This window comes from Lampetra fluviatilis, chromosome 8 (genome assembly GCF_964198595.1).
Source record: "Lampetra fluviatilis chromosome 8, kcLamFluv1.1, whole genome shotgun sequence".
NCBI classification, from domain to species: Eukaryota; Metazoa; Chordata; class Hyperoartia; order Petromyzontiformes; family Petromyzontidae; genus Lampetra; species Lampetra fluviatilis.
In genome coordinates this window covers 918777-942347 of record NC_136282.1, presented here as the reverse complement: position 1 = coordinate 942347, position 23571 = coordinate 918777, and the positions used below count along the sequence as shown (strand labels likewise).

Genomic DNA, 23571 nt, shown 5'->3' with positions numbered 1-23571 from the left:
GAAGCAACCTGGCTGTCACAAATAATAGCTCAACGAAGTGGCTTATCATGTTGAAATGTATAGCAGCCAAATACTATAAACGGAAGTTTCTAAATGTGGAGAGAAGACCCCGAGAAAAATACACGCGACCACGGGGAGAACGCGCAAACTCCAATCAAACCCACGCGTGCACTGAACGGCGGCAACACCACAGCGTGGGTGGTGGGGGTGCCGTTGCGACGCTGGGCGAGGGTGAGCGGGGCAGTGGAACGGGCAGCACGGCACGTGTTGCGCACGGCACGTGTTGCGCACGGCACGTGTTGCGCACGGCACGTGTTGCGCACGGCACGTGTTGCGCACGGCACGTGTTGCGCACGGCACGTGTTGCGCACGGCACGTGTTGCGCACGGCACGTGTTGCGCACGGCACGTGTTGCGCACGGCACGTGTTGCGCACGGCACGTGTTGCGCACGGCACGTGTTGCGCACGGCACGTGTTGCGCACGGCACGTGTTGCGCACGGCACGTGTTGCGCACGGCACGTGTTGCGCACGGCACGTGTTGCGCACGGCACGTGTTGCGCACGGCACGTGTTGCGCACGGCACGTGCCCCGCAGTCACCTCCTGGCAGAACTTCCCGCCGGCTCGGAGCTGTGCGAGTAAAGAGGGAGCGTCACGTGAGTCTATCGGGTCCACACACACTCGCACACATATCCTTTATTTAACCAGGATAAGCACGTTGACGATCGTCAGCGTGCCACCCACAGCACCGCAGGCGCACACCGACTTCGGTGACGGTGTTGCAGAACGCACTGGCGGGCAATTAGCAGCCAGATGTGAATTAGACAACTTTCTTTTGGTGGGAACTGTTGGGAAATAAACGGTTGATGGTTACTCGTTCCCACTGGAAATGAGCCACTGCAGCAATTACTGGAGAGATTCCAGCGATGCCCTTAATGCCATCGTTCCCAAACCATAACCTAAACCCCGTTCTGTTAGAAAACCATCGTAATTGTTCACTCTTTGCATTTGTAATGTTGCACACAGGACACAAGGGCTAATCGTAGGACAGCTAACCGGGCTCTGCTATTCACGTTGCACACATGCCCGGCACCATACACACGTGCACGAACAGAGCAGTGGCAGTGATGGGTGACATTCATTATCGAGATGAAACGGCCACATTGAAGCAGTCGCGTTGCACACGCGCACGAGCTAAATAACATATCAAGTGTCGGTCGGTGAGGGAAAAAGCACTTGCATTGCGCTCCAGTTTAGCGAGTATAAAAACGAGTCTGCTGATTACATCGGACATATTACTGGTATTATTGTATCAAACATTACTAATTCACAAAATGAATGTGCACACTCTATCAGTAACACAGATTGTCCGATAAGAACAAAGTTAACGTCAATTACTCTAAAGGGGCTTGCGATTGCATCATCTGAGTGTGAAATCGTGTTCGAAAGTTGGTCATTGTATTTGCCAGGCTGCACATTAATTATACGCAGATGAGTCACGGTTTGTAGAAGCGTTGAATGCGCTGTGCTCCACTCGGGAGATGTTTAGATTGTTGTTTCTAACGTTAAACAGCCGGTCAACAAAGCGATAAGTCACTATGGGAGCAGGAAACTATATTTTACGCGCTTGTTATGTGCATGTTATAAAACGGCACGCCTCAGGTGTTTATTTTTTAAATAAGTCAATCTCAAAAGCAAAAATACTCAGACAGCTTTATCCTGGGCCTTTCCTTACAGATAGTGATTTCTATATCTCCAACCACTACTGCCTCAACATGGTCACAGCTTCACCCCCACGATCAACAATGCCCTCTTCATTTCCCGGATGCCGTATGCAAACGAAAACGTTCCACCTCAAGGGATTTTTCAAGGGGAAATGTTTTAATAAAGAACAATCCCTCCTCCCCTCCGCCATCCCACTCTTATCGTACAATCGGTCACGGCACCTCTATTCTTGCTTCTCCGTTCACCCTCTCCTTCACCACGGAAAATCATCACTCAAATCAAACATTTACCATGACAATATTATTTATCGCAATGTGGGTTCAATTATCAAAATGAGAAATTTTACAAAGCGATTTAAACTAAACTCAAATTTTTTTTTATTTACCATGTAAGGCCCACTGAGCAATGTAGCTTTATTTCAGAAGCTACCTGGTCACAAATGATAGCTAAACTTATCGCGTAGAAATGTATTATAGCAACCAAAACTAGAAATGCATTTTGATTCTGAATATGGAGGGAAGAACCGGACGACCCAGAAAAAAAAATCCACGCGACCACGGGGAAAGAGACTTTGCAAACTCCAAATATACAACAGGCATCAGGGTCGGGTTCGAACCTACAACCAGGCGAGGTAGTTAACATCTCGCCATCGAGGCAGTGCTCATCTCCAGTTTACAGCCCTGAGCTCGTGGTGGCATTTCTACATTCCCATGGTGGGGTCGAGTCTATCCATGGGATAACCACTGGGACTCATTTCGTTTTACCCCACAGAGACGGGCCGAGTCAACCCCCCAGCCAGGATTTGAACTCCCAACGTTTCCGATTGAGAGCCCGCTCGCTCCACCACTGCGCCTGGTTTGGGAGGAAGCTACTGGATCCGACACTGCCACTCAGTATTTTGTCAGGGTGATTATTAACCCAAACGAGACATTTGAAATTATTTATGAAGTTTGCATGAGAACCAGGTGGCACTTGATTTACAGTTGGATGCCATGAGTTCAAATCTCGGTTTGGGGCGACGGCCCATCATTCCCCTGGGGTCAATAAAATGAGTACCGCTCATGAGAAGGGGGCTCCCTTGGGTAGTGGGGGATGGTGGGGTGCGGAGGAAGAGGAGAGACCCATCAGGGAAGCGTTCACGGGGAAGGTTTACGCGCGAGAAGTACGTTCGTAGTGCTCGTATTACTCGCATCATCGTCGTCCGGCGGCTCGTCATCGTAAGTTCCGTGCATGCGGTTGTGAGCAGGGAAGGCGAACATTGAGGTTAAACCTTTTTTAAAGGAACATATACAAGGAACTTAAATACCAGTGCGGGATTTCATTTCTACATTTTAAATCAATGGGAAAGGGATACCGACACAGAGTGAATTAAGGCTGTGAGACCACAATCGCACACGCGTGGTCTTCGCGGATCCCTCTCGACCTCGCCGTGCTGAGGAGATAGAGCCCCGAGCCTCACGCGCCGCTTGTGGCACGCAACTCATCCGCTCGCCGTTACCGTGGCGCCTTGGGCTGCGCCGGAGTGGGCGGATGAGACTTGTGTCGTGGTGGTAATTGTGCAATTAGCTTTAAAGATGTTGAGATTACAGAAAACAGAAGGCTTTCCATCGCGGTTTCCCTTCCCATCCTCTTCCTCCCGCCGCGAGTAAACGTTCCGCGTGACTGCTCCGCCTCGGCAGCGCATTGTCCTCCTGGCTCACGGCCATGGTCTGATGGCAGTACAGCAAGTGGGTTAATTTCCATCAGTGTGAGGGTTGAGTGGTACCACTGTCGCAAGCGTGGGGTTATCTCCGGTTTCTCTGGTTTCCTTCCGCATACAGCTTGGCGATTGCTGGCACCAGTTCGGACTGCCTTCCCACTTGTCAGTGGTTTCCCACACCTCTCAATCATTCTTTATTCTCATTCTCTCTCTCTCTGTCCGAATGCGAGAATAAAAGCTGTGCTTCTTGCAAATTCCAAGTGGTCATGATTATCAACGTTGTCCAGCTGGAGGCCGAGGGCCCCCGGGCCCCCCCTTGTGTGGCGCTGCATTGCCCTCCTCCTCCTCCTCGCTCGTCACCTCAGTGGCAGGGGGCCGCTCTTCCCACGACGCGGCCGCCACTGTTTCGGGGCGCCACCTTGAAGACTGCTATCTGACAGAATACAAAATCACACACTTTAACTTTGTAATGTATTTCAAATGTGGAAAAGTCAATTGTGCGTAATCGAACTCTTCACAACTAAATGTCACGTGTTCTGAAATAACCGCGGCAAGGAAAACTGCGGTACGGGGAGCGCACGACTGCTGCACAACAGCAGGCGCACGCTCAACCTTTCGATGACCGCTCGCTGTCCCTCGACAAACTAGCTGCATATGATATCGCTTGAAAGTGCAACATGTTCAGTGTATGTCAAATAATATGTTGATATTGCAAATTGTCACTCTTGGGAAAGCATCGTAATCCAATACATTGGGACGATGGCTCAATGGAAGTTACAAATGTAACTTAAACATTTTCACATGAAAAAAACCTCTTGACTCAAGACACAAACATGATAGGTGCTCAGTTGTGTTTATAATGGAGCAACAATATGATTTAGTCACATGCTGTATTATCTATTTTTCAATGCACTCTTGCAGACGTGCATTAACTCAAGGGTATACATCTCATACACAAGTATGCGGAATTAACATGTGTGGCGAGGTGCGATGGCGCGATAACGTTCGATAATATTCTTGGTTCGAATGCCGCTTTGGCCACTAAACCCAGACGTGCACCATTTAAAGGCACAAGCACCAAGTGCGAAACTATGCTGGAATTCAGTGCAGCTACAAACAGTGCTCATGGCCCATTGCTAAAGATCACTCACGGCTTGTTCACATGAACCCCTGCCCCCTCCTGGGAAGCAGTCCAAACACTGGCATGAGAACCTTGCTGTAAAAACATCTGGACATCAGAACAATTATTCGGGATGAGAGCCGCCAGGATTGCCACCGTGGGAGGCACGGCTCCCATTCTGGAAATGGCAAATATAGCACTGGGGCTGCTGGTGGGCTATTCTTGTTTCTCACTGAAGTTAGCCACAGGTACGGCAAGACAGACGTTCCCCGCACCACGCTCGTCTTGTTGTGCGCGTTGCCGGCAACCACAAACGTTGGGTTTCTGGGATTCGTTTCTCTCGTGACAGTTTTGCAGAAAAGTTAAGTTTTCTTGCTCGGCCTTGCGCCAGTGTGTGTGTGGGTTTGTGTGTGTGTGCATCAGTGCGTGCGTCTGGGTGTGTGCATCAGTGTGTGAGTCTCTTCCGCTGTGTTCTGCTCAGGCTCTTGCACGGAAACAATCCTGGCGAGTGAGGTTCGACTTCTGGTTCTGATGCACATTTGCCACGCATGGTCGTTATCCGAACCTGTCCTGGGCCTTCCATGGGCTCACTTTGTGTGGTCAACATTAGAATTGGGAAAGGAAAAGTGGTCACCAAGAGTTGTTCTCCAACAGCACTAGTCCCAAACATTCAGTGAGTTCGTAAGTTTTAATTTATGGACGTATTTACTCATATTACGAATATGGACCCCCACCCCCTCCACCCTACTTCACCAACCTGTACTGACCAGCGTGGTGAAGTATGGTTGAGTAACTCCTATTTACTGACATGGCCTGGGGAGGTAATTCGTCCGGTGGTGGAGTGACAGCAGGCTGTAAAATAATGTTTGTGTAGCCATGTTAAAGAATGCGCACTGCGTGTCAGACGGTTTCAGATGACAGACTTTTAAGTAGGATTATGTTGCTATAATTGTAATATTTGTGTACGGTCTATTATTAATAATTTATATTCATCATTGTGGGCCATTGCAAGATGTTTTCCATATACACTTCACATTTTTGCTATTTTTAACCACAATTTGAATGTCTACACATGTGAGAATTTGCAAAATAGTATGTCCGTCTTCTCGTTTACAAATAAGGATACTTCGGTGCACATCTCTGCATGAAGCTTAATATATTTAGTTTCGTCCATCAGTCAAATAGAAATTCCAGACCAATTATTATCGGGCAACATTTCGACCCTTCTGTGTCTCATCAGCCTGTTTCTGTAGAAGAGCTACCAACTGTTGTGGTCTTAAAAGAAAACATTAAAGACCCACTTTTATGATCCATCGTTCACATTGCTATGTTTTTACCCTGTAATGTATTGCATCTTAATTGATCTTTGCATTTAATGTTTTTGTTATCTAGTTGCTGTATGTTTATCGACTTGGTATCGCTAATTTATTAAGCGTATTTGTCGTATTTGTGAAGCGCCTTGGACAATTTATTGCGAATAGCGCAATACCAAATTAATATCGTTCAATCGATCAGCAGTCAGGCGTATTAAACGATTGTTTCAGTTTTTTTTGCCAGACGTTATTGGCAAGATAACTCTGTATATACAATGAAGCCTTAGTCAACACAAAAAGTAATGATGTGCGCTAACCCGAGTGACAGCTTACAATGAACTCTTAAAAGTCCACACTTTACAGGAACATTTGTTCAGAAAGTATGCACTGCCTTAAAACATTACCCATGTCCACAATGTACAGTTTACTTTGGCGTTTGTGCTATAATACCTCCGCCGACTGAAGCGCAATCAGATAAGCATCTTATCTGCCGCAGGTCAATCACAAGCACATTTTGGCGTGTACCGGTTACTTGTGCGATGGAAATTACCAGGGTGATTGATGCGCTTTGTGTAGTTTTTTTAAAAGCAATTTAGATTGTGCTAAAATGTTGTCAGCAGTTGAGCATTTGCTGCTATGTAGTCAACTCTATGGCAGTGCCGTGTTCCTTCATACCTGCTGTGCCACATCCTCGTTTGGGTTGCCACCTGTGCGGGTTTGACCCGGCACAGTCTGGGAATTGGCGTCTGTGTTCGGGTGGCAGGGATTGATTTTACCAAGATCTGGTACCGGTATTGCTGTGTTGAACTTGATCACAGTCTACTGCCCAATCTTAATCGACCACGGCGGCCTGAGAAATACGTCTGAACAGGTGGCGACTCTAAGCCACCCACTCACTCACCCACTCATTATTCATTTGTTAAGTCAATTCGTATCTCACCCACTCACCTACTCACTCGCTCACTCACACGCTCACTCACTCATTTGCCAAGTAACTCACCCACTCATTCATTCACTCACTCAGTCATTCATTTGTCAAATCACTTAGTAAATCACCCACTCACTCACTCAACCACACAACATGGTTGTCATCTGTCGGTGAATTGGCGTCTGTGTTCGGGTGGCAGGAATTGATTTGTACCGAGATCTGGTAGTCATATGGTTATCGCAGGATACTGCACATGGTTGATAGTCCAAGGCTGACTTTCAGAACATGGCCGGGTTTGATCTCCGATGGGAATGGTGGCGACCTCGGTGGGTCCGCGTGCTGCGTAGCCCGGACACTGCCACGTGTCAAAGTGTGGTTGCTCGCAAACTAGGACTTGTGTGGACCAAAATCCACATTGCGATGGTAGTGTGGCCGTGTCTCCACAGGGATGCCACGCCTGAGTGCTGACACAGGATCATAGACGATACTGTTTTCCCCATCTAGTTATTATTCTATTCTTATTTAGAATAATGACATGAAACCATTGATGTTCCAATATACCACTGTGGATGCACATGCTCGATAAGCATGCGTGTAAGTGTACACGTGCATTCAACCATTATGAGTGTCCACAACCATAATAACGTGTTAATCTTGGAAATTCACTCCTTTCTAAATACATGTAGACAACCGTATGATGATATTATGATCACAATACTTGATACTTTATTCCTCTGGTGCTTGACTGATTACCTCCACCAGTCTGAGTCGAGTCTATTGCATGAATCACTTTGCTTATTGGTGACAAAATAAATAGGCATACATTACCCATACTTCACATAAATGTATAATAACAAAATATATTTAAGGCATATATTTACTGCTTTTAGTGTTTAGTTTGTTTTCCTTCCCCCCACCTCCGATTAGCATGGTTGGCTACGTACGGTGCGAAAGAAGTTCAACATATACATACACACAGCCTTCTGGGATCGCGTAATTTCAGCAGCATTGGTTCAGCACGAGCAAACTCTGGACCGGTTTCGACATTCAGTGTCCCATCAGCAGTGAGACTCGATAGAACGAACGTTGGTGTACTGCCAGATGTTAATTTGTGGACAGTCTCCTAGTTGATATGTGGGGTGTAATCCTAGCAGTTTGCATAACAAAACCACGTAAACAGTACAGTACATTTACATTTTATTTGTGACACATTTTAAGTGCCCATTCTCATGGGTGTGTCTGCTGAAATGTTCCTATTATTACGACATTAATTTTGGTCTTCTCAACAGCCATTCGTGCTTCCCAGGTGCTGCTTGTAAGAGGGATGCTGTGCATCCCAACGAGCCCTGAACAGACTGTAAGAAAGGATGTCATTATTTCCAAAAAAATTGACCTTTTACGAATTCTGCAACACTGGCTATTTACTGAGTACGCACATGACGTGTTTACAATCATATTCCAATATTGTCATGCTCAACTGAAAGAGGACAGTTTGTGCTCGTTTTGAACATCACGCCATCCTTATTTAACCAAAAGCAGTAATTAATGATCAGAACTGGCAATGCTACCAGTTAATACGCACAATCTTTATGCCGAGGCAGCTATAAATACTCTCAGCAAATTGAAAAGACTGCTTTTGGAATGTATGCTTTTTTGAGCCTCGATTAAATATAGAACATTAATAGTACTCTCTATTGCATTATTCTGTTGGATATCACGCAGGCCCCTGTGATGTTTAATGGCCATTTGGGAATTTGTACAAAATTGTTGAGGGATTTATTTTGCATTTTACAATGCTAGCTTAGTTTTAAAACCAATTTTCCAATGTACGATCGATGCCTTGACCTCTCAGAGATATTGCACACCCAATTCACGATCTTGCTGTTGGAACGCCGTGCCCTTTTGCTGACATTGTACGAGTGTCATCAGACGTCTGCCCTTGCTCAGGGATGCGATTGACAAACGGGACGCAGAATATATACGCAGCTCAGTGGCACCAGTGGAGGTAAAGAAAAACGTGGAAAGAAAAAGCACACCCACAGATGCGAGTAACAACATCATCACGAACAATACAAAAGCATGCAAGCAGCAATAAGGAGCTGATGATTGATGAATTTGGTTAAGCCCGAAGAAAGGGAGGTGGAATCACCATGCAAGACAAAGACAGGCCCGTACAACTTGTGGAGGAGTTGTATGCAGATTTGGATATGAAAAAAATTATCATGGACCCCAGGAAAACGAATCGGTGTTCGGGTTAGGAGGAGCGTGTTCCAGATGGCACACGTGAAGAGATAACCGCTGCCCTTGGCAGTATCATGAAAGGGACATCTCCCGGATCAGATGGAATAACTGTGGACATCTGTCAAGTCAAAATAGCAGACCTATCTGTATCTATGTATGTTGAACTTCTTTTGCACCGTACATAGCCAACTGCTAATCTGGTGTGGTGGAAGGACAAGAAACTTAAAACAAAAACTGTTCTATCTCCTAAATCTTTAAATGTAAATAAATACCTCAAATCATTGTTTTATTTAATACGTAAGGAACAACTTACTTGAGGGATTACAGATCCGTGAGCCTTCTACCACAACTATATAACCGGTTTGCAAAGCGCTTCAACGTTATCAACTTTACTCAACCCACTGCTGAATTAAGGCCTGCCCAAGCTGTCATCGTTTCTCATGTTCCTGCGATCCATCAAGCAGCTGCACGTCACGCGATTGCATTGCTCTGTTGTCGTAGTGGACACCCTGCCAGGCGTACGTTATCCACGCTTTGGCTGCCACTCTGTCATGAACTCTTAATTGCCCGGCCGTCATTCTCTCCAGTGATGCGCCCTGCGCAATCGTGCTTACTTTTCTTCACGGCCAAAGTCGTGTCTTTCGACCACGCGATGCTCGCTACGTCTCTCAGTGTAAATCTAAGAATGCACGTCTCCACGCTTCTTCGCGTCCTTTGCAGCCGTTGTTTAATCTTCCTTGTCAACGTCCATGTTTCCGATCTATGAAGCAGGTAACACATGGCTAGCTTGATTTTCTGTGACAACGCTCGTAACGTCATGATTAATCGCGATCCGAATTCTAGTTTGCCAGAAATGCATTCTGTGCGCGCGCTCAGATTGCTTACAATGTGGTTCCTCGCTGTGGCTCTTATGAAAGCTGACAATTCTCCAACGAGGAGCTGGAAAGGCGTTTAGGTCTGCATTTCGTTGAAACAAAAGCTGTACAGTCTTATAATTAACGTGAGAATAATTCACGGCGTTCATCGGCACCGATAATGAGGAGCACACGTGCTTCGGCGCGCTATTTTATTCATGGTTATGGGAGGCTGTGAAAGATCAAAAGAACTTGCATTTAATCATCTACCTTTTGTAACATTAATGTTATGGTAAAGCATGTTTAATCAGTGGCATTGTATTTTAGTCACTGTTGTCTGACACGGGGTCAGATACAGTAGAACTGCAGCCATTTGATGAAATATTCCAGTTCTCCATTCGTGCTGCTCTATGTTTCCCGTGCGTTTTGTGAATCTATACCCACTGTGTCGGATAACATAACAGCCAACACCCTACCTATATGTCTGTCTATATGTCTCTGGTTCTGTGTTTTATCTCTCTCTCAAATTTAGCATTCTCAGGAAGAACGTAATCAACCAGGTAGGGTCTATACCCACTGTCAGGCTTCCCCTTCAGTGCATTTACTCAGTTCAGTCAGAACCCGGTGGGAATTATCCGCTTGTTTTAAAGTGACTGAAGGTTTTTATCTCTTGTGAAAAGTGTGTACGATGTGGCGTTTCCCTGCTCTTAGGGCTGTGTCGACCACCTGCCTCTCGCGGTGCCATCACTCAGCACAACGTGGCCAAGTCGCTATTCGGTCGAGTTAATCTTCGGAAACTTAAGGAAAGTCAGTGGTGGCATGGAACAAAATCATTCAGCCTCGCCTGAAGCTACCACATGGCTTTAAAAGATGGAAATGGATTTTTAAGTTGCCATTCACTGGGCCTTGCATGAGAAGAAAACAAACAAGACGAAGGTTTGGTGTCGAGATTGTCGCCAAGAACGAGTCCTTTTTTTATTTGTAATAGTGTTACTGTGGCAATTGTAGTGGCCTCCAGTGGCCCCACCTGTCACCTAAATGTCATATGAAATGGAAGCAGCCGACTGTTGTGGCACACAATCATGCGTCGTGAGTGTCCCGACTCAGATGTTAATCGATGGATCGATGCTTCGCTGCGTCCCGGGGTTCCCCTACGCCGGATCCCAGCGGTGCTGGGTCGGCACTCTGACCTCAAGGCCACCCGGTCACCACGAGTGTAGGTTCCTTGTGACGATCTGCAGCGGGTACTCCAACTCAATCGATGGCAAAGATCAGGTTCTCGTGGCAGAAGGCGATAGCAAAATGCGAGTGCCATTGGTGGCATGTGTAGTAATATTTTTAGAGTGGAAAAGTAGACGGTGCTTCACTTTGTCCAAAGTGGGCACACTACAAGGCTATGTGGCGTCAGTGGCATACTGACAGGAGGTTGTGGGATGTATTTTTTTAGTTGTCTTGTGTAGGCTCAAGCATCTGGCATCGCTGCTAAGAGGCTTTGCTGCCCAGATCTCCCTTCCGTGACATCGTGTCTTTCTGCTCATTGTCGGGAATTCTGCCACTTCTTTTATCTCCCGCCGATGGAAGTCACCAGAACCAACATGGCCACCGGTGACAATGCTCGCATTATCAAAAATTGCATCCACTCTCGCTCCCGCATCACATGGCTATTCCTGTGCTTCTTCGACTTATTCTGTGAATAATCGGCCATTCTCTCTCCGACGTGACTGCAGTTTCTCTGTCGCGCAGTCGGCTGACCAAGGTGCATCTGTGTTCGCTGGATTCCATTCATTGTCACATTATTTACAACTCATTGTCACATTATTTACAACTCTTTCTGCATTCTGCATGGGCTATAGGAGAAAATGCAAATGTGATATTTGTTTTTATAGGCGTCGTAGACGCGATTATAATAACGCCAGTGTCTTAAAAGCACGCGGATGTGTGTGCATGACTCGATGGCGACATCCACAGTGAGAGGCCAGACAGCTTCCACAAAGTATTATTTTGTCATTGCAATGATGATGCTCCTCCCGATAGTATCAATTTTATTCCAGGACACTGCGGGGTAATTGACTGCCCACGTTAACCTCTTGCTTCACGAGGAGAGGGAGGTTACATTTGACTTTAAAATACATCCACGCAGAAACGCACATTAAGCTTTTCATGAATAATGTTGCAGCATAGCAATCGGCGTCGATCTGTTTGTGAAATGCGAATGCGTCGTACGTGGGTAAAGTGAGTTTGAACTTTGCAGATTGTGAAATAGGCCACAGAATGCCAAGTGTCCCAAAAGGAACTGCGGCATCTTAGGAGAATCACATTTATATTGTTGACGAAATTCACATCAATGAGCCATTCACGTAATTTAATTATGACCAGGTTGGAGGCTATTGTCTTTTTGTGAACGTGTGTGCACGCGTCATTGCGTGTGTGCTGCGTGCTGTGTGTCAATCAACACCCTGGACACTCTTGGAATTGAGATGTTCCGTGGCAAGTGACGGAAGGCCGCTGAAGGGAAGTGTATCAGGTTACGATGGGGGCACAGGGAGGCACCGATTTACAAAAGATGGTGTCTTGGATGCCACCTCGATATGCACGTGCAAAAGTGGCGTCTCAGATTTCTGTGATCACACCCACATCTCAATGTGTTCTTCTTGGTGTAAAAGTCAGCAGCTGAGAATCTCGCTCTACTCTGATCACAGTCACAGCTTGCTCAGCGTCCCCTCTTGTTCTCTGCATCTGTGTCTCCTGCGCGTTGACTTCTGTGTGCATCGACCGGAATACATTTTTCAACGCCGCCGTTGAGCCAGCGGTAACTACGGAGCGATTATCTCTAGACTTGCAGCGCTTCAGTTTAACAGGCACTGGAATGAAACCAGGAGGTTGTTACCTTCAAGATAACAAACTTGAGTTTTGAGTGGTGCCCTAATGATGATGACAACAATAAACCCGTTTACTTTTTGAGCAAGAATTAAATGACACAAATTGTCATGTCATTAGAATACAATTTTTACTTCAAATTGTCATGTATACTATCATATATATGCACAGCAGTAAATACAGCTTATACCAAAGTGCTTGTACTGGACAGAAATAATTCAGCTAAGCTGTTCAAGTCATTACAGTGCTGTGACAAATTATCTAGAGAAAGGCATATAAATATATATTTGCTTAAACCATAAAAAATAACCTGAAAATTTAATAGTAGGTTTTTACCCTTTTAACTGGTAGAAAACTGACACCTTTATTCAAGGCATCATGTTTGCAATGACCACAACACAAGTAGTCAAAAAAGCAAACAAAAAGAAGCAACTCTGATAAGGATGATAATATGCACTGTCCTTGAAGTTGATTGGCCCACACCCGAGACGGCTTTCTTTAGAGCCTAGTCCCCATTGGTGTAGGGCCAGATGACACCAGAAGGCGTACAACTCAAACACAGTGCAATATCAGAGTATTGAGAGCTCGGGGTAAGCATTTACACTATGAGATCTCTTTTACCAGTGGCAAAATATAATAGTAGGTTTTTACCCTTTTAACTGGTAGAAAACTGACACCTTTATTCAAGGCATCATGTTTGCAATGACCACAACACAAGTAGTCAAAAAAGCAAACAAAAAGAAGCAACTCTGATAAGGATGATAATATGCACTGTCCTTGAAGTTGATTGGCCCACACCCGAGACGGCTTTCTTTAGAGCCTAGTCCCCATTGGTGTAGGGCCAGATGACACCAGAAGGCGTACAACTCAAACACAGTGCAATATCAGAGTATTGAGAGCTCGGGGTAAGCATTTACACTATGAGATCTCTTTTACCAGTGGCAAAATATAATAGTAGGTTTTTACCCTTTTAACTGGTAGAAAACTGACACCTTTATTCAAGGCATCATGTTTGCAATGACCACAACACAAGTAGTTTTGACTACTTGTGTTGTGGTCATTGCAAACATTTATTCAAGGCATCATGTTTGCAATGACCACAACACAAGTAGTTTTGACTACTTGTGTTGTGGTCATTGCAAACATGATGCCTTGAATAAAGGTGTCAGTTTTCTACCAGTTAAAAGGGTAAAAACCTACTATTATATTTTGCCACTGGTAAAAGAGATCTCATAGTGTAAATGCTTACCCCGAGCTCTCAATACTCTGATATTGCACTGTGTTTGAGTTGTACGCCTTCTGGTGTCATCTGGCCCTACACCAATGGGGACTAGGCTCTAAAGAAAGCCGTCTCGGGTGTGGGCCAATCAACTCCAAGGACAGTGCATATTATCATCCTTATCAGAGTTGCTTCTTTTTGTTTGCTTTTTTGACTACTTGTGTTGTGGTCATTGCAAACATGATGCCTTGAATAAAGGTGTCAGTTTTCTACCAGTTAAAAGGGTAAAAACCTACTATTATATTTTGCCACTGGTAAAAGAGATCTCATAGTGTAAATGCTTAACCTGAAAATTCTTGAACCCTTTGGAATTGATCAGTCTGGATCCCATTCATGCAGTGTGACACTTGGCAATTTACTGTTCTTCCAGTAAGGTAAATTCACTTGTTGTGAAGTTTAACTAATGCACCAGAACAGCCTGGAATTATCTGCGGCTGGAATCCACGGGGAAGGATTCGTAGGACGCGTCAGCCTCTTGGGTTTCACCTCTGTGGCCATTGCAGAATGAGGACGAGCTGTGAGGAGCATCGGAGATGCAGCTCCCTTGCCCTGAGCCCAGGATCCTCTCAATCCTTCTTAGCTTGTGTCAGTAAACGTGCTCACCAGACAAGATCACTTCATGTTTCCTTTCTCGATACGCGAGCCCCTGACCTCTGGGGCTTTCTGCGCGTCTCTGCTAATTACGGCCCGGCATTGCGGTGCCGTAGTTTCACACAGTGGACACCTTGGCTTTCAGACGATGGATTCGGCCATACGTGTTCATCATGTGCTGCGGTTTAGAAGTAACGCACCGAAGCGCGTGAGGTGAATTTTCTTCGAAGTAATATCTACACACGGGCAGTCCTGGCTGGAACTCCTCCCGAATGGGGTGGGGGGGCAGGAGAGCGTTGTGTGGGGGGCCACTAGGGCATTGACTTACCGCTAAAGTGAGTGGCCTTGGGTGGCCAAAGGGCCATTTGCATCTCCCTCACGCCAGCCCTGCCCACAAGAATGCTCTCTCTGGGTCACATTATTCTTCCCAAGGATACTTTATCACTTTTCCCACTAACCGCTAAAACTAACATTGAGTTGTGCGTGGATTGTAACTGCTGGGAAAATGCCATGTTCCTCGTCATGTTTACCTGGACACATGGGGAATAAAGAGACAAGAAAACACATTAAAGTTGTAGTTTTAGATATTTATTACGATAGATTAATTTCATTCCTTGTTGCACTTCAGTGTTTACAGATAGAATATATTTTAAAATTATAAATAAAACAATGTTGATTTACCATGTTAAACATTTAAAGTTACGAATAATTGTGCCTTTAAAATGAATCCGTATATATTTATTGCAACTTCAATCGCATTTGCTTTTGCATTCATTTGATGATCATAGCTCGTCTGTTATGTAAAAGAGTTATAGAACAAGTGTGCCCTGTGATTTCGCAGAAGTGTATTTGACATGGGGCGCCACGTACAGCGCGAAAGATATCACGCGAGTGCCACGGCTATCCAGCGTGACAACAAATGTGTTCACGGAGCTCGTCAAAACTCACACAATCTCAATTTATCCACGTTTATTTTTTTCTCCAATTTAAAAAGTGCTTGAATATTTGGAGCCGTTTACATATGTGAACGTGGACGCGGCACACTTAACAACTTTGGTAATTGTGGAAGAGGGTGTACGACACACATTCTACTCACGTAATCTGAGCAAAACATCAATTATGCATCGCAAGAGTTGTCGTGAAAGCCCATGTGCTGCTTCACACGTTTGGTGTTGCGAGACATACCGGTGGAACAAACGTGTTCACGGCTCTCATCCATGACAACATTTATGGTGCTGGTTTGTCGCCGGCCCCTTCATGTGTTGGGCCTTTAGGCCTGTGCACAACAACTGTGTTGTTAAAAAAAAAAAACACCCCCGCACGCTAAACCCATTTTGACCACCGTGCATGCCCCTCGCCAGCCCAGGCCGTCAGCGACCCTTGCAAGCCCAGCGCCATCAATGCACTGCGTCTCCCAGCAAACCCGTGGCTGGGCCCTCCCCACCGGCGACGCTCACGACGTCTCTACCGACGGTGCACTGCTAACGATGGAGAATGAGAACGAGTTATTGTTGACCGCAACGCGGGCTTGTCCATTGGCCTGACGATATTACTATGTTTTCTTAAAAAAATATTAAATAGGCCGCGTTTCACAGACAATATTACCCTTCGTAATTGCTTTTCAATTTGACCATGTAATTATCGGCCAGAATTTGTGTCGTAAGACCATCCGCCACCCGACATAGCCAAGAAAAACATTTATTTATTCTGTATACAAGCAATACCTGCATCGATTTGTATCGTTGGAGCTCACCGCCAAGCTGAAGCACGGTTCTCATAACCAAACTTGGCAAACAGCTACACGCGGTGTATGGCTTGCAACTGTGCGCCCTACATCTTCAGGATTAAATCGAGGAAGTGATGAGTTTACCAACCGAGTATTCTGTATCCCTAAGGAAAAAACCCACTAACCCTCCCTGATTTTTGATGATGTATGGTGAAGAGTATAAAATACGTTCGCCGAGAGCACAGCCAACCAAACGGTTCGACCCTCCAAACATTGGCGAATCCACTTCTTAGACACCACCTCGATTGCGGGGGAGCAGGGGGTGAAGTTGTAAACGATGAAAAACATCCGCAGGACGGCACGCTGGCGACGTGCAGAATATGCAGGGAGTGTCGTCAGTTGCGAAGGCTGAGCGCTATTTAAATAACGCGTCTCGTAAAACCGAAGTGAGAGCTTAATTAGCGAAAGGGTAAACACGTCGCTAATTGAAGTAACGCCGTGCGAGCGACGCGCCACGTGACGGCGAGCAACGCGCGCGTTGAACACGTCGGGCGTTATTATTTAACTCGTTTTAAATTATTACTTTTATTATTTTTAATCCGATTCATTTTTAAAACATGCCAAATGGGAATAAACACCCACAAGAGGCAGGGTCTACTGTAGTAATATCGCCGGTTCATAAATAATTACCTCCCCCCCCCCCACTTGTTTCATAGTTTTGTATTCGAATCCTCAGCCCTACATTTTTCATCTTGTGTGCATTCCTCTTCAAAGGAAGCGCTCCGACATGAGGAGTCTGAAATGTGTGCATTTAGCGCTAAGAATGGCAAGGATCATCCTCCTGCACGTAAAATATAACAACGAACGTGATGCAATAACAGCACAATGGAAACGATTGTTGACACATCTTTTTTTCCCCCATTTTGCTTTCTGTTTGAGATGTTCACAATTGTTCATAGTGACAGTGAGGAGCACTCAGGTATTTCGTTTAGAAATATAACCACAAGCGGAGTGCACATCAGGATGACTAATCACAGAATAGGAAACATTGTTGACTCAGTATGTTTGCTTTGTGATATGCCTGGTTTATTTGAATAAATCTATTAAACAGAGTCTCCGTTAAGAGATCCCTGACTGTGTGAAGACAATCCCTGGCTACATTCGGATCACCTCATAGCAGTACGCCTTTGCTATATTTTACATTCAAGACCTATACCTTGTTACAAGGAATTTCCGTGCATTGCGCTTAAAGGCTCTACCTTGTTGAAGACTGGCATGTGGGGTTTTCTTTGGGTCTTGCCGTTTGCCCTCATCATTAGTAAAGCCCACGCTGGTTTGCATATTACCCGTATTATGAGTCACCTAAAGGCCTTGCTGTGTTGTTCACTGTGCAGGTTTAGGAGATATTCAACATTTTTCACCCATTACCTGCCATTCTTCTGCCATCTATAGAAAGGGAAAAGCATGTTCAGGTCACACAGCAACGACCGGAATGGCCAGAAAGCAATGAAAGCTACTCTGCCAGTTCTATTTTTCAGCATCTAAATTGTGCATTTGTGCATACAAGAGTGCATTTGATAGTGTAACTGTCAAATAAAACCCCCCCTCAGAGCTGCTCCTGATCAAATTTAAGCTCAATCACTAATTTGTCATCATTGACTTCTTGCATAGGCCGAAGGTGACACACAAAGTCTGAACGCTGAAGAACCAAGTTGGATTCTGCAGGGGCCTTCCATGGCCCAAACTCGAGCGTTCAGCAACGCTGGCCCACGCTCTTCCATCGGCGTTCAGTATCATCCCGGAGGCCAACTATGCTCCTGCCAAGCTGATCACTCAATCACTTTTTAGAAAATGCATCTCAAGGATGTTGTTTTCTTACACATAAGCCGAACGGCCTTCTAGGACTGCATAAATTCAGCAGCATTCGTTCATGGGTTATCATCATTACAGTTTTGAATCATCGGTTTCAACACAAGCAAACTCTGGACACATTTTGACATTTGGTGTCTCATCAGCAGGGTCTGATGGAACGTGTAAAAAAAATATTTTTTTATGTTTTTTATGTGGCAGAACAGACATGCGGAACGAGGCGACATATTGTCCGCTTATTTGTTTTGCCCCTTGCATCCTCCACGATGACGACGCTAACGAGCATGTTGCGTTTTTGCTCTCTTACAGATCGCTCGCCAGCAACAGCAGCTCCTGCAGCAGCAACAGAAGATCAACGTGCTGCAGCAGCAAATACAGGTGAGAGCGCGAGGGCCTCACTGCGCGAGCGACACGCGCACTCACGACCACGGCCGGTGGTCGCCATGCGCCCGGTATACGACAGCTTGCCATGCCAGCGCATCTCATAACGTCAAAAATGTGCGGCTTACCGGCACTTTCCAGAACGATTCCTATTCCTACCCCCGCGGTGTTTCAGCTGAGGGCAAACGGCAGTGATCCAGGTCTGCTGCCGGACAAATATATTTCATAGCGGCGCTTCTGCATTCACATTCCCACCACTGGACATAGGTGCACATGTACAGCACAATAACCTCCTATCTGTCACCCAAGTGCCAGTGGGTGCATGGTTCTTCCCATGGATTATGGATCCCATGAGTTTGTGCGTTATTCGGTCGATGGATACCATTGGGTGTGCAGGAAAGTCAGGGGCCCTCGGCATTGTGCCCATGGCAAGCAACCGCGTCTGTGGAGTGATGTTGGGTGACAAGCCAGCCATCATCGCTTGAGTTGCCCAAGGCCCGCGTCTCACTCTCCGCATCTTCCTTCGTCGAGCTAGATGAAGTTGAGGTGTGCTCGCCGCTCCCTGTGGCAGTGTGGAGAAGTATTAATTGCTGAGGGCACACACAATGAAACAAAGATGGAGGATCTTCTGGGCGGGGTTGGGGGGCGACAGCCACCCCACTCACATGTGTCCGTGAGGCCAATGAGGGGAAGGAAAGATATCCTGACACCCAGCGGCTCCACGTGGCTACGTGGGAGGGAGCGCCTCGTGGCGATGCAACGTCACAACAGCAACGGATTCACTCGCTCGTGGTGGTGGTAATCCCTGCCGACTGGCAGCATTCGTCGTATAGAGGCATGGGGTACGCCCCCCCATCCACTGACCTACTTACACAAAACTATAAATTCGACTCGATTTAAGCTCAGCAAAACGTAGTTTGCTAAGTGTTACTGTGCGACCGTGGCCATCCAGAACGGACCGTACAACGTATGACGAAGCAATGCCCCGATCCAAAAATACGAAGGAGACATCGCAGTGATACACTCCTGCTGCTCCTGACGCGATTGTCTGGCTTGACCACCTGAATGGTTCAATTGTAGTTCTTGCTTTGCATCTAAATCAGCAGCCATATGAAAGAAGAAGAATTATTTTACACAATAAAGAAATGCTCAGTACGAACTGAAATGCTGTGTCCCAACATGTGTACAGTACAGCAAGTACATACACCCCAGTGACAAACACACGTGGGTTTTCTAACGTTGAAATATGTCAGTTGTCTGCAACTTTTATTTTTAATTTATATTTACGGCAGTTCCAATAACAAAGCACATTCTAAATTAGTTTGTGTACGTTGCATCTGTCTTCCAGTGCAGCCAAAAGCATGCCACTGGGAACAATGGAGGGTCTTGTTGTTCCAAGTTAAAGGGCAATTACTGAGTTGAACCTAGAAGGCACAGACATTATCACTTGCAGCACGTTCCACACACACGGACCAAGCAGCCAGACGTGCTGCCAGGTTTGAAGCCAGAGCTTATAAGACTTTTGTCCTGGGTTTAGCAGATACTGCAGCCACCACACTCCAGTATGGTGCCATACAAGTCATTCAACTCAACATCATCATTATTTGAGGTGTCGGTATATCAAATTGACTGTTTCATCTCATCCACTCTGTGTTCAACCACCAGACTGTAGGTCAAAACAACACACCCACCACTCACTCACCACTCACCCATCACTCACCTACCACACTGCAGGTCACAACAACACACCCACCACTCACCCACCACACTGCAGGTCACAACAACACACCCACCACTCACCCACCACACTGCAGGTTACAACAACACACCCACCACTCACCCACCACACTACAGGCCACAACAACACACCCACCACTCACCCACCACACTGGAGGTCACAACAACACACCCACCACTCACCCACCACTCTCCAACCACACTGCAGGTCTCAACAACATCCCCACCACTCACCCACCACTCACCCACCACACTGCAGGTCACAACAACACACCCACCACTCACCCACCACACTGCAGGTCACAACAACACACCCACCACTCACCCACCACTCACCCACCACACTGCAGGTCACAACAACACCCCCACCACTCACCCACCACACTGCAGGCCACAACAACACACCCACCACTCACCCACCACTCACCCACCACGCTGGAGGTCACAACAACACACCCACCACTCACCCACCACTCTCCAATCACACTGCAGGTCTCAACAACACCCCCACCACTCACCCACCACTCACCCACCACACTGCAGGTCACAACAACACACCCACCACTCGCCCACCACTCACCAACCACACTGCAGGTCACAACAACACACCCACCACTCACCCACCACTCACCAACCACACTGCAGGTCACAACAACACCCCCACCACTCACCTACCACTCACCCACCACACTGCAGGTCACAACAACACCCCCACCACTCACCCACCACTCACCCACCACACTGCAGGTCACAACAACACACCCACCACTCGCCCACCACTCACCAACCACACTGCAGGTCACAACAACACACCCACCACTCACCCACCACTCACCAACCACACTGCAGGTCACAACAACACCCCCACCACTCACCCACCACTCACCCACCACACTGCAGGTCACAACAACACCCCCAGCACTCACCCACCACTCACCCACCACACTGTAGGTCACAACAACACACCCACCACTCACCCACCACTCACCCACCACACTGTAGGTCACAACAACACCCCCACCCCTCACCCACCACTCACCCACCACACTGCGGGTCACCTCACTTCTCTCTGTGCTTCTTCTCTGGCACTGTTCCACTGTTTGAATTCCCTGCTCCATCATCATCTCTTTTTCTACTACAACAACCTCGCTCAAATCAAGAAACGTGGTACACTCCTATCTCTTACAGCGTTGTTGACTGTGCTAGTTGTTTGTTGCTGACCACTTAAACTCCTTGGGTCTTGGGGCCTATACTCAGCTGCTATCTAGAAAAAGCATAATAACTCTAATTTTATTCTATTTATACATCTCAACGGTGCACAATAGGGGGGGGCAGTTTTCTCAGCTGTGCCTGGAAGGGCCTTGCTCTGACCGTCCACAATTCCTCTCTCTTCCCCTTTGAGTTGCAATTATTCATTCGTGCGAAATCTCTGGTCATCGGTAGACATATATTTATTTTACGTTATTGCGTTCCTGGTTTACGTGTCATCTGCGCAATGTTCAGACGTGCGATGGCCGAGCCGTCTGGTTTTCCACTCACAATTCGCTCACCGATATTGCTCAATCGTGACGTCCAATAGCTCACATTACGTCTCCTTCATATGTCCGTCTCTCCACATAAAAATGTAAAGTATCTCTTACACAGCCTATTGGCCACACGCACAGCCTTCTGGGAATGCATCATTCCAGCAGTATTGGATTTAGTGCAAGCAAACTCTGGATCGATTTCAACACACAGTGTCTCATCAGCAGTCAGGCTTGCTTGAACCAATGCTGGCGGACTGACAAAGATTACACGCAATGATGCACTCTGTTAGATATGGGTTCTAGATCTTCGCACAATTATATAATACTTAACTCAATAATCAGAAGCGTTGTTGTGGAGAATATAAATATATATATAGCTCTATATTGAAAAAAACAAATGTTGTTTAGACAACCAGTCGACCTCACGAGCTTCCGAGAGGCCTATGCTGCTGGAATTATGCGCTCCCATAAGGCTGTGTGTCCGATGGGTTGTGAACGAAATACGGATTTGTGAAGGAGGAGACATATCGTGTGCTCATCTATTTTGTTATTTATATTCTCCACGACGACGACTGTAATGATTATTATTACGTCTGATAGACCTTGAACTCGTAGCAAAACAACACCGTAACGCTATTCAGGAGCTCAAGTAACATCGCCTTAAACTATTGGTGCTTACCGTTACGAAAGTGATCCACTTTAATGTTTTAGTAATATCGTTGCTCCTAGTGGAGTACTGCTATGTACAAGCATCCAGTGGATGTGTTGCTGTATGTGCGAGTGTCAAAGAGAGGAGCGGTAATGCAACGGTTAGCGCGCTGCGCTATGAACCCCGCAAACCTGGGTTTAAATTCCCGCTCACGGTAAACACCAGTGATGATTATCTGAACTGGTCCTGGGCCTCGCCTAGGTCGACTCAGCCTCAAATAAGTACATTGTGCGGTGTGTAAACATCGACACTTAGGGAGACAAAGGCGGCCGGGCGTGGTGGTGCTGGCCACCCACCCCCTCGTGTGCCCAGCCGGCCTTCGTAGGTGCTAATCGCTAACAGCACTTGCCCCAAAATTCTGTTAAAGCTACACAGGGGATATTTGTTGGGGCGTGCTGCACGCGCCGCGGCTCACGCGCTCTTCTCGCGTTGCTTCATAAGAGTCCGGCCTGCCCGCCGATTGCCCGCGTTTGTTTCGACCCTGGTCGGGGGTTTTGACCGTGATGGTGTCTAGGAACAGTGATTTATTTATGAGCACATTTCCAGAAATATTTTTAATTGAGCAACTTCTATAAGACGTCAGCTACAAAGGGTTGCTAAAAAAATATCGGATAAATATCATGGATAGAACACCCACGTACGTACAGTCTTTGGGTTTAATTAAGGTAAATGTCTGCATGCAGTCACATGAGTAAGCAATCGTTTAAAGTCCCTCTTCTGTCAATTATAAATGGCCCCAATAAGTATTTAATAAATGCTTTGTAGACAACGTATTGATGCATAATTAATTATATATTAACCTTTTCCTCTTTTTTTTCATTTTGACTAAGGACTTTAAACAAATTCCAATCATTTGCTGACTAATTCAACGAATGACCCATGTGAAATCATCCGGCAAGTGCCTGCCAAACGCTTAAGTTGATTTGTCATTACTTTAGTCAACTGTTAAATGTCATATAACATGGAACAAATTAATTGGAAAAATGTAATTTAAGTA

The 23571-nt window shown here is 46.3% G+C and overlaps 1 protein-coding gene across 6 annotated transcripts in view; it reads left to right on the top strand.

Moving 5' to 3' along the window:
- LOC144933765 (transcription factor Sox-5-like) overlaps window positions 1-23571 on the top strand; it is a 298948-nt gene that overhangs the window by 130150 nt on the left and 145227 nt on the right. For all 6 annotated transcript variants that reach the window (XM_078858849.1, XM_078858848.1, XM_078858847.1 and 3 more), the window contains exon 6: window positions 18531-18599. In XM_078858849.1, coding sequence (XP_078714975.1) covers window positions 18531-18599 — 69 coding nt within the window. The remainder of the gene's footprint in view (window positions 1-18530; window positions 18600-23571) is intronic.